An 18923-nucleotide genomic window follows, 5' to 3' on the forward strand; every position below is an offset into this window, starting at 1 on the left:
GGTCACCCGTGACCACCAATAAGATAAACGATCCATTGGGCGAGAATGTTGTCTTACATCGTCAATTTATTATTATTTTGCCATTATATGCTTTGAATAATAAAAATACTCTCGTGGCGTCCTGAACGGAACGTGTGATTTCGGCGTGGCAGTCAAAGTGTTAATTCTCCTCGACTTGGATATTTCATTCAGTTCCCTTGAGACGTTCGTTGATTTTTCGTACACGATATTAAAAGGATTTCCTGAGCAATCTTTTATGCGGATCATTCAGCAAAATATTGTTGAAGCTTTACGCTAGCCGAAAATGAAATTTTCTTGGTGATTCGATAATTTAGAAATTTGTTGTAATTTATGTAACATTGTCTCGCGCTTGCCATTTTTCTAATGTATTTTTCTACCTTTTATATTTTTCACCTTTGCAAAACAATGTGCAACAAAGCATCTATATTTAGTTATTATTATTTTTTACAACTGTCGCCAGTATTACTTCGTTCTTTGATCTTGGAGAAATTAAGCCTAATGTAAACCTTTCTGAATACGCGATTTTACACACTTTCTTTGTTCTCATGGTAATGTCAACTAAACAATGATTTGCCGACCTCGAATAATCAACGGAAGAGAAAAGTACATAATAGCGGAGTAATAGCATAGTACAGTAAGATAGCGTGTCCCCATATGGAGAAACTTTCGTTTTCTCCAAGAACGCCGTAATGAAAACGTTTCCCTGTTCATTATCCTATCGCGATACGAACACATGCTGAGTAATTACGCGAGTATTAAAAAGGACGAACGACCGAGTAAGCGTTCCGTTTCTCGACTTGGAATATAAAATCTTGTTTTCGAGTTCAATTATACTTTTTATAGGAGCAAGTGCTTACTCAGAAAAGCAATATCCTGGTTCCCGGGAGAAACATAAAGATCATAGAAACAGGCCGCTTTTAATTTTGTTGATTTTGTTGCTAAAACAGCTGCATACAAATACAATTGGGAAGTTTTACTGCTGCAAGCTGGTAAAAAGTCGTTTCTATTAAACAGAAAATATTCGTTGTAGTTCGTTGGTTCGTAATTTTACGTTCAATCATAATATATCGATAAAATTGCGCACAATGTGACGTTGTATAATATTATAACACAAAATTTTAACCGAACGATTATCGATAATGATATTTGCTATGCAAATAGCAAATGAATTTAGCGACCTTCTACAACCGATAAAAGCAGGTATAAAAACGTAAAAATCAAAGCCTCTCGAAAGTCGAATGGACAAACGAGGTACCAAAAATGAATTTAAAAAAAAATGACGATTTTGGAATAGCATAGTTGCTGAATTGTATAGAAAATCCTAACAGGCGAATGTTTGAAATAAACTCTCGAATAAAATAAAATTTCTGAGTAAATTAATTCTAAAATATTGAAAATAATCTTGCGAATACAGTAATCCCGAAATATGCGTAAAATAAATTTCCAAACGATAGACTAGAGTCCGAATGATATTAAAATATATCAATTTCTAAATAAGATTCTCCGACGTTTAAAACGTAATTTTTCAGTATTTAAAGTGGAATTCTAAAACATTTGAAATGAAATTCTAAAGTATTTAAAATAATTCCAAAATATTTAGAATAAATTCCATGATAAGACGATCCTATTAAAATGGAAATTCTCAAATAGAATAATTCTAAATCGTTTCAAACAATCGTCAAGTGATATAATCGGAAAATAATCCATCGCTGTGATATAACAGTGTCTTATCTGCGTTCCACTCGTCCGAAATCTAATTATCCTTACAATTTCAGCTCTGTGGAAATCCACTAGCCTATAAATCGCGCTCCGAGAAGCCGCTTTATCTCCCTACGTTAAACGAGTGAATGCATGAAGCCATCCACCGTTGTAGAACCAGCCTCTCTCTGTATCTCGGTTTTTATTACCGAAGGAAGCGTCGCGCGAATTCGTGCTTTATCACGAGCGAGCAACACCATTCGATTCTCGACGTTGCAGGAGCACCGTGCATGCTGCTTTGCTGACAGGACATTTTATTTATCGTGGCCCATTGCAAGACCTCTCGTTCTCGTTTTGATTTTTTTTTTTTTTTTACGATTACGAACATTCACCGATAACACGCATCTAGTCAAATATTCTACAGAAATTTTACTATGTCAAAAGGATTTTAAAACCGATCGTACAACGTTAGACATCAGAGAGATTCTTTTTATTACAACGGTATATTGGATTTATGTCTGAGCTTGGAATGGACTTTGAAACGAGCGCAACGCTACGAACACGCTGTAGGAGGAGGTATTTTGCAGAGTTGGGCATTATATTCGAATTATTTCGAACAAATATTTGTTTGAGATAGTTATCGGAATAAATACAGTTCTGTGAAGTATTTTATCCGTTTAATAATTAGTATAAATTATTCGTATTATCCTTTCTGTTTCGTCCAAATAACTGGTTGCTATTTATACGAATAATTTATTATTCTAAATTAATAATGGTTCTAAAATTGTTGCAATAACTCGATAATTTCTTACCTCGCGAATTTCACTTCAGCTTCTTAATCCACAAGTTAATCGTCTCTCCATCGAACACATCATAGACCGCATAAATTTGTCGAAAACAAATTTGTCCAACTTTTATTGCAAATTATCCTCGAATAACACAGTAATTATTAATTGTCACTACGTAATACGCTACAAAGGTTCATACCAAAGGAATTTACGAAACGTCCTTGTTATTTTCACGATATTCACCGAAACGCGGAGGAACCAGGAACTCGAGATTCCAGAATTTCCATGGCAATACTTAATTACATGTGACACAACCGGCAACGAGATTGCTCGTTAATTAATTCGTGTCCGTCTCGTGTCTTCTGCCTTTTCTCGGTGACACTGCTAATTAGAGACGTAACGATCGCAACGAAGACACAGAAGACCTGGCCTGGCTATCAAACCTCTATTCTCGTCGTTAGGACGGATCTAGCGTCGTTTGCAGCTACAGTTTGAAGTTTGTTCTCCCAACGAAACATCTAGAACAGGAATAGATACTCCAACTTTCTTTTCGCGCCAAATTCGCGCTAGATCGGTCCACTTGGGACTGAGGTGAGCTCTTGGATTCCTCTGACCAGTTTGTTCGTTTTATCTTGGCTAAACTCGACCTGTCGACTACGCTTTCGATGGATTCGTTTGCTCCGCTGCGTGGCGAAAGCGGTCATTTCGAAGATTATGGTCGTGCGAAGCTCGATTTGCTGGCAGAGTTTTCGAGATAATTTAAAGCTCAGCTTGTTAGAGATTATACACAGATGCCGAACAATTTATCGATTTCCATTGACTCTTTACGGTTTTCGTAGCTTTGTCGAAAAGGAATTCTAAGAAAAAATGCTATCGCGCATAAAGTGGCAGTCTAAAATGTGCAGGTACAACGTTGCGTTCTGTTCGCGTTTTAGCTGAATTTGCGAGAGCATTTTTTTTGTGTCAGTAGTACTTTAACGTACGTAAAAGACAATATCGGAGGTGTTGCAAGGCATATTTAACATTTGGAAACCAGCTGAGTGTCCCAGTTACTTTAAAAATCTAAGATCAGCAATAATCAAATACCAAATAAATAGATATATACGTATTCTTGGAAAATTGAGAACACATCGATATCGATGCCAGATATTCGATTTGAAACTAGAATAGAATAAAGGTAAAAAGTTCAAGTTATATTTAAGATTAGATATATTCTATCTATAAATCCTTCGTACTCTAAATAGAGTAAAATTTAGAAAAGATACAAAGACACGTGTGGTTTTAAATAAAAGATTAATCTGAAGTAACAGATTAAGTTTTCAAGCAACCTCACAACCTATTTTATACGGATCCTTTACTTTTCATTCATTTCAACACGTTTATCTGTTAAAACCTCCCTATCTCTTTGTATCTTGAACCTTCGAAACCTGTTAAAATCTGTTAAATCTGTTAATCTTTTAAAACCTGAGCCACCCTTTTATTCACCTTAATTGGCGCCTTCCTTTGATCCCAGTCACTTCGAGAATTCTTTAATTATTCATTGCCTCGGAGCAACGCCAGATAATCGTTCGGACCGATTCACGTTACAAGCTGCGGGACTGTTTGTACGCTCGAAAGAGATTTCCCTTCCCATGGACCACGAAAGTGCGTGTCATAATTCCAGAGAAAACGCACAAGGCCAGCAAACCGGTTTCCAGTCGTGTGCTTTTATCAGCCTACTTCGAAACGCCGCACAATTGATGGGATAGACACAATGAAATGGCGAATTACAGTATCGTTCACCTATTTTTAGAATGTCTGTCAAGACCGATTGTCTTCTTAATTTTCTCTCCTGTCTTTGACTTCTACACCATGACTATCAAGTCACATTTTACGGCTGTGAAACCACCTGTCAGATCATGTCGTGGCTGTCAAATCGTATCCAACCTATGAAATCATTCTATGGCTGTTAAATTTTACAAGCAGACTGTGCACTTTTACGCGTTTATAGGAAATTTGAAAGTACAACGTGGCACAAGAAAATGCACATAATACGAAGAAATATATCCAATGTATGGTGCTTCTTACGGTATTTGGTAGGTAGAACAATTTTCTTCTCGGATTCTACTTTTTCGAATTATATTCTCAAAAGTATGAATTTACGTAAAAACTCGTAGACTTGTAATTCCATATACGTATACATGACGCGTAGTATCGTAGTTAGAAAAAGAACGAAAGCTTTCTGAAACTTAAGTCGGGAGAAAAGTCTCGTTAATTCAAACTATGTGATATTTTAAATCTTCGTCGAGATTTTACGATCTCGATACGTATCTGTTGCGCTAACTATACACGATTCGTATTTCAAATATATATGTTTTCGAATCCATTCCTAGAATTCTCTGACACAGCGTTTGCGCTATGACGATGCGGCAGCATATACGGGAACGCAATTAGCGTGATTGCAGTTTAATGGACGCCATTATACGGTTTGATGACACTTTGACGAGAATTTAAGTATAAGCGGCTCGACGTGGAAAATATAGGACTCTTATCAGTATAGTATTCTACATTACGGCGAGTCTTCGTTTATCTTTCGTTTATAATTATTTTTACGTTTGTGTTTATCTATGATAGCGATAATTGCGATATCTATTTTTCATAGAACTAGAACGCATTCGTTTGAAATTAAAATTGTTGTTCCCGAATGTCATTAGTAGACGAAAGGTGCACGTATCTGAACATTTTCTAATATATAAACCTGTTACTTTAATGATTGGATATGATCTCGGCACACGTGCAAACGCGAATATATTTGCGATGAATGAACAGTGTATCGATAAACGATATCTTTACGTTCATCTGGAATTTATTCAGAATCGTGATTCTGTTACCTTCAAACTTATATACCTGTTTCCTCAAACCATTCGAATTTTCGATAAACTTTAACGCGAATTGCTCAGCCTTGAAACATGCACATAACGCACGTTATTTCTTTAAACGAAACCGACTATTTCCAGGATTACACAGCAAATCGATTACCATTTTCTACAGTCTTCTTCGTCGATGACACACGCTCAAACACGATTTTTTAATTCATTCAACGAACGCACTCTGCTACGATAGATCGATCATAGTTAGCGAAAAAAGTATGTCCCCACTGTGACTGATTTTAACACAAAGTTATTTCACATTTTGTTTCGACGTTTCGGAGAACAGGAAATGGCACACAATAAAGCTTGGTCGTTGAAACGAACGTGATTCAAAATCGAAACACAAGTCTGTATTCAGGAAACGAATCCTTCGAAAAGATGTATAAGAATGTCGAGTCCTTTGTTGGTGTATTCAGCGACAATTTTAGATCCCCGGTGCTTTATGAGAGGTTTACAAAAGGCCGTGTTACGTTCAATATGTTACACTGGCAACAATTTGAACTGTTCACAACGACGCGACGCTGTCTTACGGGCTGAGTAGAGGGCAACAACTGAGACAGTAGCAGCCAGTTTGTTCGCATAAGTATACAATCGAGAATGACACTTTCGAAGTAGCTTCTCCCACTCGACCATAACTTTCCAAATATTTGGCGTTTCGTGGCCGTGAATAAATAAATCATCTATAGTATAGTAAAGTATAATTAGGATTTTATTCTTTTTTCGATATTTACCTGATATAAATATTATCATAATATTAACATAATATAACATGATATTTCGCAAATGTGGCAGAACATAATGTAAAAGACAACGCATTATGTAATTTTTCCAACGAGATATTTGTTTCAATTAGCGTGCACACAACGAAGGTGTAGCTCGCTTAACCAACACGTACCTAATTTTATTCTGTATCTCACATGGACATTAAGTAATATAATGACCAATAACGTAAATTTTTATTAATATAGTATGATTAATAATAACAGCATACGTTCATTTCCATTGACGTGTAAACCACGATACAAGGAACAATCTTGAGAGGAACTAATACATATTCTTACAAATCGATTAATTTTTTATATGCCTGTAATATGTAAATCACATCCGTTTGATTTTTCATTTATAATTTATTTATCATTTTGTTTGTTTAAGATTTACCTTAGTCTGTTAATTAAAATTTTTCTGTTTGCAATTACTAGCAAATTATTCGTATACCACGCGCCATATACGAAAATTGAATAAACGCGGCAGTCTAATTACACGAATATATTTTATATTTGTGACGCGTGCAAATCAGGTGACAAACCATGCCATTTTAGAAGCAACATTGTATATTCGATATGACGGAATTGAATTTATGACGGAATCGTTTTAGAAAATGGAACAAACTGTACATTTAGGTTTGCTATTCTTGGCATCGTTCCAAAACGCAGCATCTCGTGTCACGAAATCGAGCCATTTTTTAATACTTCCTCTCAGATATACATGGCCGTTATAAATGAAAAAGATAACCGAATAGCGCTTAATTGCAGTCTCTGTTCTGCTACATTTGAAATGCCTTTGTAAATTATCGATTTTGGTTCACAGACGTGCGCTATGATTTATGATCCAGAACTATCGTACCCTGGTAATATTGATGTAACAATAACAATACCCGAGAAATGATAGGCGAAATAAGAACAACTGTTAGCCTACTATATGTACAATAAAATGTCGTCCGTTTACAAACGAAGAATATGTTTACAGATTTTTGAAATACACATCGTGAAACAGCATATTGCAAAAGATCAAAACTGTCTCCTTGCCGGAACTTAATTGCGCTAATAATGCTGAGTGTAAAGTTACGTAATTTTTCGAACGTGATATTGTTTTAATTACCGTGCGATACAGCAGAGGTGTAATTGCAGCCTTTAAGAGGCGACTTTTAATTAAACGTCCCGCCAAGTATTCGTACGCGTTTCATTATAAAGCGCTGCTGATTCCATTTTGAAGGACGTTGCCAACAAATACCATCCTCCTAACATCATATTACGTTTCGTTTAATACATTTCGAATAATTGGTACATTTGCAAACAATTCGTTCGCAGAGATATTGCATTCCCACCGATTATCTTCACTTTGATATTTTATTTACAATTATTATCGTGTTTGTATCCTACTGGAGGAGAACAATATTATGATATGCAAAACATATCCAATATTATGGTTTGTTACGTTATCGGCCTTTAAGAACAACATTCGTTTCGTGCTGATAAGATACGTTTATATCCGTAGGATGTGTAGAATGTGTAGAATGTTGTATAGATGTAATCATTATCATTGCTATTCTAGTTGTAGCATGTCGCAAGTACTGTTGACGCAATAATTACGTTCAAATTACGAATATACAGAGCATGCTATTTAACTTAGACATTATGGTCACCTGATCTTAAAATACGTAATGTTGATAAATTAATCATGTCGATTAATTTTTTCTTTCCTTTTAAGTGTTCTCTTAGTAATCTCTTGACACTCAATTTACATTTGATTCCACTTAAAAGAGTACTGGCGAAGAATCTTAAATATTATACTTTGTTCGTTTACTATATTAATATCTCGTAGAGGTTGTAAACGAGGTTTGTTTTGAACATTTTTTTTTTTACATTTTTTTCTGTCATCAACAATGAGTAAGGTATTTCAAGCTATCGCATTACACAAATAGAACATCTTGTGTGTGTATTTATATATTTAACATTTTTTAGTTGAAACATTTATTTTTTGTTAAGTCGGAAACAGTGAAATATTAATTAGCTCAAACGGAAATACGTAAAACTAATCGGTACCGATTGACAGTACTTATGTAATTGTGCTAACAAGTACAAGGATTAGATCATACATTGAACGATATGTGCCTGAGTTAGTACGATCATTAAATTGATCGTTTAAGCTTTCTTTATATATACTACGTTTCAATTATTCACGCGAACATCTTTATCCGCCATCCCAGTAAAGTTACCAAGCGAATTAATCACAATTGTTTTATGAAATTGATCGAAACTTGATAATTTTCATATGAAAGTTATCGTGTTCCGAGAGAGAAGAAGATAATTTCCTTGAAACATCGAATACATTTTCGTACAGAATAACCTTTTACTAATTGAATTTAGAGATTTCTTACTTCAGTTAGTTTATATAATTGAAAATCTCGTAAGTGGGAAAATTTTATTTTAAAACTAAAATACATTAATTTTATAATATAAATTACCGAATGATCTACTTTATGTCTACTGAATGATTCTCATAACAATTTGCAATAAAATAACTTTCACTTAAAATTTTATGCTTAGTACTCCCGACTATTTTTGCAAGATGGAAAGTTACAATTCCATCTATATAATATATTCTATAAAACTTGCAACTCTCGAATTTTAAATATTTGAATCATAATGAACTTTCCAGAAAACTCTAATAACATCTATAATTTAATAACTTTAAAGAAAATACAGTGGCTTTAAAAATATTTAAAAATATTTAATGGATTTAAAAATATCCAACTCTGGTTTACAAAATCAAAGTAACTAACGTTTAAATTGCATAAAAGTATACGACATAAACGATGAACAACATAACAATTATAAGCTAAGGACACACCTGGAACCAATCGAGTCATCTCCAAATCATGCAAGTATTATCTTTGCTTGCCGTGATAATAGTATCGCCGTTATACGAAAAGGCGCAACTGAAGACATCGTCCGTGTGACCATCCAGCGTTTGTATACAGCATCCACTCTCCAAAGACCATAATTTCGACGTCTCATCCAACGATGACGTCAGCAGATGCTGACTATTTGGACTGAAGCAGACTAAACCAATTTTTCCTTTAATTTCCAGCAAATTTTGTCCGTGATCGAAGGAAACGAAGAATACGATACAAATTAGAGTATTACGATACAAATATACAAATCAGAGTATTTGTGCCAAAAATACCACTCAAACTGAAAGCTACAACGCTATACGAACGAAAAGTTTGTAATTCAAGAAAAATATTATATCGCGACAGACGATACACGTTTCAAGACAGAAAATATATAGAATCGAAAAACAAAAAATATCTTCGCATAGTGTTCACGTCTACATTCAACTTTCGTTAGCTCCTAGTTATCGAGACATTTGCGAATTGATTTACAAAATAGATTTTATACTCGTGATAGCACGAAATACTCGTAAATAGTAGAATTTATTATATCTTTGTCTGTCATTGTAAGATAATCACCTTTAGAGACTTCTTCTCGGTGGCCTCTCATCGAGGCTAACTGCTGAAAATTGGTGCTAACATCCCAAACTCGAGCAGTGGTGTCGCTGCTCGCGGTCGCCAACTTTTTCCCGTTGTTGTCGAAGGTCAAGTCCAGGACCTCGTCGTCGTGTCCTCGCAGAGTGGCCAAGCAGGAATTCATCCTCGTGTCCCACACTTTGGCCGTTTTGTCCATGGACGACGAGGCGATTAACGAGCAGTCAAAGTTATAGACGCAATTTGACAATTCCGATCGATGACCGATTAAAACGCTTGAGCGACTGAAGCAACAGTAAATATGGAATTATATGTTTAGAAGAAGCAATAGGAAATAGAAAATATTGAGGAAGAGAGAGAGAGAGAGATTAACTTAAATCTGTTGCTTTCTTTGTCGTCTATGTACATTACCCAGTATTATTAACATATTTCGGCGATATTTCTACATAAATGTAAATTTTTATGAACAAGAAATTGGACTCTTACAAGAGAAGTCGAGAATCAGCGCTCACCTGAAAGTTCTCGTGTCCCAAATATTAACAGTACCGTCGAAAGAACCTGTTATCATCTGAGTGCCATCGTTGTTGAAATGTAAAGCGATTATTTCTGCCGTGTGACCTCTCAACATTCCTAATTCCTCGCCTATTAAATAAATGTTCCTTCTACGTACAAATGTGAAATATTTCAGAATACCAATTCTAATTTATTATTAATTTGTTTCCACGTTCAACTTATGTTATCATTCTAAGATTTGAACGTTACAATTATTTAAAATAGGTAGGTATATTTAATATGAATATGGATAAATTTTCGTTCTATTTCTTAATTTATGGGTTTTAAGTATACCTGTTGTTAACTCAAATATCTTCGACGTCGTGTCCAGGGAAGCTGTCCCGATTTTGTTGTAACTGGGTGAGAATTTTGCGACAGTTATTCCAGCGTTATGTCCCCACATAGTTAGGAAACAGTGGCCTGTTCGAGAGCACCAAATCCTAGCTGTCTTGTCAAAGGAACCGGTTACGATTTTGTCTCTAAAGAACAAATATTACGTCGTGGATGATAAAGGTAATTAGTTATATAATTAACACTATATTTTTATTTGTCATATCCGTATTTTCCTTTTCTTTTCATTTCATTATTTATTCTATGAACGATTCTTAGCTTTTTTACTTCGCTTATTTCTTAAGAAGATTAAATATCGGTCTTCTCCCTTTCACATAATAAAAGTTACGTTTCTTTTCGCATAGATAATTTTCAATTATTTAAAAAAATTTTTCGCGCTTTTCTGTCTTATGCATATTTTGCTTATAGTCGATCCAAATATTAATTATACATATGTGCAGAGAGATGTATGCTGAAAGCGACTGAAGCGAATTTGATAGGATATTATTTCGTCGGCAGAGTACGAGAAAGAACGTATCCTCGTTTCCGGTCGACGGCGATACGGATGAATTGTTAAGAGTAATGCTTCAACGAGACGTACGAAATTGGGTTGTTGAAGGACACGGTGTAGACCACATTCTTATGGCCTTCGAGAGTAAGAAGCTCCGCTCCACTGTCAATGTCCCAAACTTTACACGTTCGGTCATAGCTGCCTGTCAGGCATCTGGTAAAAAAGTTTATTTCACTCTTAGCGATATAAAAGTTATTGTCAATATATTTATACATATTTATATACATATCGAGTAAGAAAAAGAATCGAACAATGATGATTTCTCTTAACATGGTACGTATTTGAGAAAAAGAAAGACGCTATTTTGAATACCATGTAATTCGCGAGAAACTTTGTTAACGATTTATTATTAGAATCTCAGATAATAGAAGAGTTATCCCCGTTGCGGAAGCTTTTCAGAGAATATAAACTTCCAAGATAGATAGTCAAGCTTTTAGAAGCTTATCCCACTCGTTCGAACAATGAAATAAGTAATACGAACGTAGCAGCACGAATGTTTCTCTATCAAGAAAAACGAGTTGCTTTTGTAATAAAATCTTACAAAGGATACCATTTCCAGTCTCTCGATTTATCGTAGACATCGATTATCGTAAGGCAGAAATAAAAAACTTATCGAAAGTACCATAACATCTTTGTTTGAACGATCGCTTCGTAAAACCCACAATGGGTTTCGTAAAACCCACAAGAGTCGATAAACGGCAAAATGAAATTTAGAGGAGAAATAAATGCACGGAACAATCTTAATCGGGAGTACCTTTTACCTAGTTTATCGAACGCTATATTCGTAAGGGGTAGAAGATGGGTCTGCAAGGTTTTGTATTTGTAGTAGCGCTTGGCGTTTGTTTCGCAAACTTTGGCTTGCAGCTTCTGCAGGGTCTCCACTAACTGCTCCATTACACTTTCGGTTATTACGGGCTCGGTCGCTTTTATACTCTCCGCTAATGCTCTTATGTCCGTTCTGCAAAACGACACGTACACACTCGCTTACTTCCCGCCAAGTAATTATACACCCACGCGATTTCCTTTTCCTCCTTTTTGAATAATCCGACGAGCTTAATTATGACGTGCGACTGTACGTCTGTTCTTTCTTTAGAACACCGTAAGTTTCACCGCGCTCCAAATTGCTAAGCTTTTATTTCCTTCGGACAATTTCGCAAATGTAGTTAAAGCAGTTAAAAACAATATTTAGCGTCAAGGTGTTTGCTCGCTCTTCGGATTATTTTGCGATGGATTGTGAATGATTGGAGTAATAACAGAGTTTTGAAACGAAACTCAGCGTTTGTCTTTTTCTTTCTTTTCAGATTGCTTTGTAAAAATATCTGCAGATAAGAGGATGAAGGATTTTCTAGCGAATCGCAACAATTAAATTACTTCTAAGAAAGCTCATTTCTAGGAACTCTGCACACGCTAACAAGAAATATTAAAAGATTTAATTACTCGGCAGACAGATCCAGAAGATCGATCATTTTTGTCTTGACATCTCCACCCTGTGTGTACTCCAAGGCGAGACCTGTAAAACAAGAGAAAAGAGAAAATATCGTTTTAGAGGTGTCGGAGGTACAGGCGCGCGTTAATTTCGTGGAAACTGGCGCTCGGTTGGCATACCTGGCGGAAAATAACGAAGCAAAAACTTTAGCAGCTTCATGTGGACATTCCAATTACGGCCACGTTCAGTGTTTCAGACAGCAGCCAGATTGCCGCCGGCCCACGAAAACGAGAGGCCCTGGATTTAATTATAAAATGTAATCGACGTGACTTCACTCGCGCGCAAATTACATACAGGATCGTAGAGGCTAGTTTTTACCCGCGGCTGTCAATGCAGTGGGCCGCGTCTGTTGGGTACGCGGATCCAACTGCCTCTGTCCTATAATTACAGAAATAAAGCTGAATCGCGATACTGTACGTTACCAAGATAAGTTTGATCGATTCCGTCCTGGTCTCGTGCAGAAATTTCGTGACTAATTGCTAATACGCGATCAAAAATATTTTACTAAAGGTTTAGAGAATCAGGTTGGCAGTTTCGGTGAATTTATAATGCATTCGATAGAAATATAACAGAGACGGGCGCGTAATACATATTTCTCATAGACCAATTCGATATACACTGCTTTTAAATTAAACTAGTTGATAGTTGTTTTTGGTGGAAATAGTAAATATAGTGAAATTTTGATTTATACTGTTTGATATATATAACCGTTTGGTATTACTTTTTGGAGTAATAAGTAATATATATGTAGTGAATAAATTCGGAAATTTAAAAATTGAAAAATTTATAAAATTCATACCCTTAAGAAAACTGCTATATCGACAGCTGTCAAGTTAGTCGATGATTAGAGTCGGACAACAGACGAGTATATCGGAATTTTATACACTATCAGAAATGAAATTCCTTCTCTGACACTATGTACATACTCTTAGTTTAGACGTCTGAAATATTTATACAGTTCGTATTCTATATCACAGACGAGTTAATCAATGATCGTATGCATCGACAAATCGTATACATACTATACATACATAGAGTATACGTATAAATATGAATACAAATTAATCAACTGATAAGTGATTATTATCATGTTGTTATGGAAACGTGTTAAAAGTATAAATGATCATTGTTTCTATAGTAATGTATAATTGTACAAATGTATCATAACTGTACAAATAATTTTGGCATAAAGCTGGTGATGCATTTGGAACATAACCTCACATAATTTGAAAGTTCGACCTGTAGGTTTTATTAGTAAAATAAATTTAACCGAAACAATGTCGGTGGACCATAATGAAAAATATATTTTCGAAGCTGAATGGTACGATAAAATAGCCTGCGTTTTAAAGAAGTTTTATCTGTATTATTATCCATTCGATAATACGGTTGAATTGGTATGTTTGTTATAAACTTTTAAATCGTAATAATTTTAAAAATATAATTTTAATTATGTATTTTTTAAAATATTCAGTTCGATATAAAAAACAGGAAAACATTTCTAAGAAGGACAAAATGCGAAGGAATTCAGGCAAAAGATTTTTATGTAGGTGCCACTGTAACAATATTTTCAAGGAGTATAAGGATAACAGATTATGCGGATTGTACTACACGAACAAAATTGCAAACAAAAATGCAAAAGTACGCCGTTATTTCTGTCAGTACTTTCATTGATACTTGTTAAAATTTGTTATGAGTTTCTCTTTGTTTCAGAACATTTGCAATGGTGAAACCTACTGTTGTTGATAAGTTAGGAGAAATATTAAAGCATATAGTTGCCTCTCAATTTCATATTGCCAATATTAAAATGGTCAGATTATCGCAAGAAGAGGCGACAGACTTATACCGAGATAAAGAGGAGCCCAATATAGCGTAAGATATATCCTGATGCTAAGTACATTTTTAAATTTGATATACAAATACTATTTCCTGTATCTTTTATTAGGTATATAGTGAATTATCTCACTTCTGGTCCTATTGTAGCTTTAGAACTATTAGGTGATCATGCAATTACACGTTGGCAAGAAGCGATGGGACCGGAAGATCCCAGGGAAGCTGTTGCAAAAGCTCCATCTTCCCTCAGAGCATGTTATGGTAAAGATAATATTGTCAATGCGGTATATGGTTCTGACAATGAGGAAACAGCAGAAAAAGTTTGTTATTCTTTAATGTTTATAATGAGGTGACACAAATATTTGGATTTATTTCTTTTATGTTTCTTTCCAGGAATTACAATTTTTCTTCCCTAATCCAAAAAGCGGTAAAAAGGGACCAGTGAATACAGCAACATTAGAAAATTGTACTTGCTGTATTATTAAACCACATATCGTCCAAGCTAAACTAATTGGTACTGAAGATTAGGCTTTTAAACGATAAATAATTTTTTCAATAAATACTATTTTATACTTTACTGGTTATAGGAAATATTATCGATGACGTGCAAAAAGCTGGTTATACTATCTCTGCTGTACAACAATTTTTTGTCAATCTATTTGACGCGGAGGAATTTTTAGAAGTTTACAAGGGGGTTCTTCCCGATTATGCGGTACGTTTAGATTAGTAATATAAAAATCTCGGATTAGTGATCTTTACTTATTATATAGATTTATTTATTATAATTGGAAACAGAGATCTATAACTATTTAATTAGAACTTAATGTAGTAATGTGATGCAACTAAAGACAACTAAATTGGTGGTTCACAACTCAACTTATAACATGCAACTTACAACTAACAACAACATAAGTAACGATTGACCCGCAACTATTCACAGTTTTCTCGCTACTGCAAGTCGCAACTGACTAACGGCTACCTTTTATACCACGGTTTTGGTATTCCTAGCATGCACATGTGTTCCACAGATATGAATAACCTATGGTCTAGTACGCTTTTTTTAATTACCCAATGTCCTAAAGGGCTTGGGTATATGGCCTATCGTGATTTCCCATTTTTTCCGGCCTGTCAACACTTTGGTTTTCTACTTGTAGCTCATTGCGATTTTCCCCAGGGTTTTCCTCAATACTACAGTAATGTGTTTTTTAAGAAGTGTCAATAATCTTGTTTTCAGGCCATGGTAGGAGAACTACAGTCAGGACCATGTATTGTTATGGAAATAAAACATAAAGAAGAAAAATATGATGTCCAAGGAGAATTTAGAAAATTATGCGGACCCATGGATCCAGTAAATATACATGAATAATAAGAATTTTTGTCATTTTTTCCTTTATTTTACTTTCTATGTGATACTATATACATATACGTATTATTGTATAATAGGATATTGCACGGCAAGTGAGACCAGATACTCTCCGAGCAAAATACGGAAAAACAAAGGTACAAAATGCTGTACATTGTTCTGACTTACCGGAAGATGGAATATTAGAGGTAAAATCAATTCTCATAAGTATTTTTATATTTACGTATTAAATATATAATTTATGTATGTACGTATATTCATTATAATTTTATACAGGTGGAATACTTTTTTAAGATTCTTGACAGCAGCTAGGTACTTAAAGATGAAATTACACAGAAAGCTTAATTCATTCCTTGTCTTGTTTTTATCATTCTAAATATTTCATATACATTTGAGAAGATATTACTACACATTGCCTTTCATAAATACCATCCAGTTGTCAATCATAAATTTTACCGAGCTATGAAATTAAATAATAACAGTTAAATCATTGTTTATGATTAAACCTATCAGATGAATATATGGAATTTTATCCTACTTTTTTATAATAAAGAATGCTATAGCAATTACCCGTTTTAATCATTCATGAAGCAAAAAATAATCTTCCAGTCACGCGTTACTTATGTCCCATGAACATTTAATCGCAATGAAAGTTTCTTGACTTGCTCAGGCTATGAAAAGGTCGTTCACGCTGTTTATATCATTTTTCACATTGCGCGTTTCGTTACTTCCCCGTCCGTTCTATCTTGTAATTTTTACTTGGAATATTAAAAGTATAAATTATTCAACCGTGGTTCATACACGATAACGAAAGTATAATTAACACGTTGAATTCCACGCCAGATTTACAAAGTTTGGCCGTGGCGCCACGATGAATTTTTTATTATACGATACATATAATGTTGAAATATTACAAGAGATATGTTTCGGTGTATAATCATCATTAATAAATTTATCTCACTGAGATCATCGGTGACTCCGTGGCGCTGTAGTGCAATTTTGCTCGGTCCACCTATTTTTTCCGATTATCAATTATCTCATTGTTTCTTTGCGTTGCTAAATAATTGTTCTATATTGTTACGTCATAGGACCTACCATAAACCTAAAGGATCGTCACAATATTTAGCATTTGTTACTTTACTGTCAAGGTACATCTTTCAAACGTTTCATAGGGTTATTGTTCGCTAAGCTAAAAGCGGGTTTTCCTATGTTCGACACACATAATAGATCTTTATTTCATGTATAAATAAAACTATTTTTATGTTTGTTAACTGCATTAATTTCGTCACACCATTGTAATAACGATGGTAATACTAAAAAATGTACAACTATTGACATTTGTTTAAATTATGTATTTCTACTAATATTGGTGCGCCGGTCACCGGTGACCCCCATGGCATTCAACGTGTTAGACAAAATCTTTACTCTCACACATACATCAACATAATTATTGCATAATTTACACAATACAGTTAATTATTCTGTAATCATCATAGATCATAGTATACTTTCAGCATGATTATATATCTTATATAGCCACGAAACATTTTTATCGGTGGTCACAGCCGCAATATATTTTTCAAATACCCATGCATTCCCTGACAAGTACATACTGTCAATCAAAGGCAACATGGGAAAGGGACGCCTAGAGTATCCCTAGAAGCAAATTTCGCAACGTCCTACTTTTGCAAGTAAACGGTGCGGTGCAACGGATCTGTCACTTTACTGTTCTAAAAGATTCGAGAGAAAATGTCTGGATTTTTCCTTCTCGCTAATGTGTATCTAAATTAGCTAATACGATGGAAAAACATTGCTGATACAATGTTTACTTCAACAAGAATAATAAAGAACACTATCGATTATCTAGCGGGAAAGTTATATTCAAAGGAACGATTCTTCACAATTGAGATTAGACCAACAATGACAGCGTTGGGTAACATTTAAATAAGATGTTTGAAAAGTGATTGTCGGCATATATATTTTGAGTAACATTGTAGTTAATCTGAGATAATTATAGATTGTCAGTTTATTTAAACGATGAAATATAAATATATATTAAATGAAATAATCTGTCCCTTTCCTGGAATGCATAATCTCTTAGATAATTTTGGTTTGTGTTTTATCGATTACATCGGAAACACAGATTTCTCTTCATAGTGCGCTAACTATGCATTCAAGGGTAATCGAAATGAGAACAATTCTGAAAGCAAATACTGCTATGTCGCGAAATAATTCGGCTTTACCATTTATAATTTATAATGTCAGTGTATGAGGAAGCTACGATATTTAAAATTCCAATTAATATTAAAATCCAAATTATTTTATCGCTATCCAAAGTGAAAAGAATTATTGTTAAAAATGATTTAATCTTAGCATAAGTTGAAATTACGTTTCATATATTATTTTTAATTATTGTTAATTTTTCTTTTCTTTTCAAGTAAGATTTAATAACTCTGGTAAAGAGTATATAATTGCACATTAGTTCTTTGACTGACTTTTGCCCGATAATTCGCGTGTGTACACTTTGAAATACAATAGTAGATAAGTATAATAGGTAAATGTCAGATGTATTGGAAAGTTCTGCCGTTCCCTCGGTTATTCCATTTTCATTTCTAATCTCGAATAGCGTCGGAAACCTTCATGTTAGATCGTCAACTGATCTAAATTTTATCATGTTCATTTGTACCATAAAAGTAACGAAGCGTTGACGCAGAGCATGGTCTATTAGTTTCAGTGTCAGAAGTAAGACACAATTTATGGCACTATATTTTGCGCCTTTTGTTTGTCAAAACAGAAGTGAGATTCGCACATCGACATTTGAGAATCATAGAGAATCTGAAATTGCAAATATAAACACGAGACTGTGAAATTACTTGGATGACACGTGACTTCATATTTTTCGCAAGTTAACGAAAAAATGAAACACGTAACACAAACCTAGGGATGTAAAAAAGACAAAATTATTTCATACGCCTGATAGTTTAATAGGCGAAGAAATAAAAGAGATGAAAAAGTCACGAACCTATACGTACGTAGTATGTTGATCCCTCACGACGTATCACCATTAATGGTGAATCCATCCGTTTCGAATCCGCTATATAGTGTGCT

The 18923-nt window shown here is 34.5% G+C and overlaps 3 protein-coding genes across 4 annotated transcripts in view; 1 reads left to right on the top strand and 2 right to left on the bottom strand.

The window, feature by feature from the left end:
* The window catches only part of LOC100742624 (solute carrier organic anion transporter family member 4A1), a 48596-nt gene extending 42631 nt beyond the window's left edge, over nt 1-5965 (bottom strand). The window contains exons 1-2 of one of the 2 annotated variants that reach the window (XM_012383964.3): nt 5526-5965; nt 2532-3025 (exon numbers count right to left, since the gene is read on the bottom strand). The gene's annotated coding sequence lies outside the window, so the exon portion shown is untranslated. The remainder of the gene's footprint in view (nt 1-2531; nt 3026-5525) is intronic. The other variant, XM_012383967.3, reaches the window with a different exon arrangement.
* Nucleotides 5966-8045: 2080 nt separating this feature from the next.
* Nucleotides 8046-13271, bottom strand: LOC100741461 (dynein assembly factor with WDR repeat domains 1). The gene is made up of 8 exons (XM_003488376.4): nt 12742-13271; nt 12574-12646; nt 11891-12094; nt 11167-11289; nt 10530-10714; nt 10196-10325; nt 9669-9967; nt 8046-9258 (listed from the first exon to the last, which is right to left on the bottom strand). Exons 1-8 carry the CDS (start codon nt 12779-12781, stop codon nt 9062-9064), a joined length of 1251 nt encoding a protein of 416 aa, XP_003488424.1. The 5' UTR covers nt 12782-13271; the 3' UTR covers nt 8046-9061.
* A 216-nt stretch (nt 13272-13487) lies between these two features.
* On the top strand, nt 13488-16384 carry LOC100742782 (nucleoside diphosphate kinase 7). The gene is made up of 9 exons (XM_003488387.4): nt 13488-14016; nt 14094-14260; nt 14333-14491; nt 14565-14772; nt 14846-14966; nt 15040-15164; nt 15687-15800; nt 15896-16003; nt 16092-16384. The coding sequence occupies exons 1-9, from the start codon at nt 13900-13902 to the stop codon at nt 16125-16127; spliced, it is 1155 nt and encodes a 384-aa protein (XP_003488435.1). The 5' UTR covers nt 13488-13899; the 3' UTR covers nt 16128-16384.
* Nucleotides 16385-18923: the final 2539 nt, after the last annotated feature.

This window comes from Bombus impatiens, unplaced genomic scaffold (assembly GCF_000188095.3).
Source record: "Bombus impatiens unplaced genomic scaffold, BIMP_2.2 scf_0225, whole genome shotgun sequence".
Lineage (NCBI taxonomy): Eukaryota > Metazoa > Arthropoda > Insecta > Hymenoptera > Apidae > Bombus > Bombus impatiens.

Bases quoted from the DNA above. Each gene is read 5' to 3' on its own strand.
- LOC100741461 (XM_003488376.4), bottom strand. From the start codon at position 12,781: ATGAAGCTGCTAAAGTTTTTGCTTCGTTATTTTCCGCCAG. The intron at 12,647-12,741 runs GTATGCCAACCG...CTTGTTTTACAG, and splicing joins GCTTCGTTATTTTCCGCCAG to GTCTCGCCTTGGAGTACACA. The intron at 11,290-11,890 runs GTACTCCCGATT...CTTTTTTACCAG, and splicing joins TTCGATAAACTAGGTAAAAG to ATGCCTGACAGGCAGCTATG.
- LOC100742782 (XM_003488387.4), top strand. From the start codon at position 13,900: ATGTCGGTGGACCATAATGAAAAATATATTTTCGAAGCTGAATGGTAC. The intron at 14,773-14,845 runs GTTTGTTATTCT...GTTTCTTTCCAG, and splicing joins ATGAGGAAACAGCAGAAAAA to GAATTACAATTTTTCTTCCC. The intron at 15,165-15,686 runs GTACGTTTAGAT...TCTTGTTTTCAG, and splicing joins GGGTTCTTCCCGATTATGCG to GCCATGGTAGGAGAACTACA.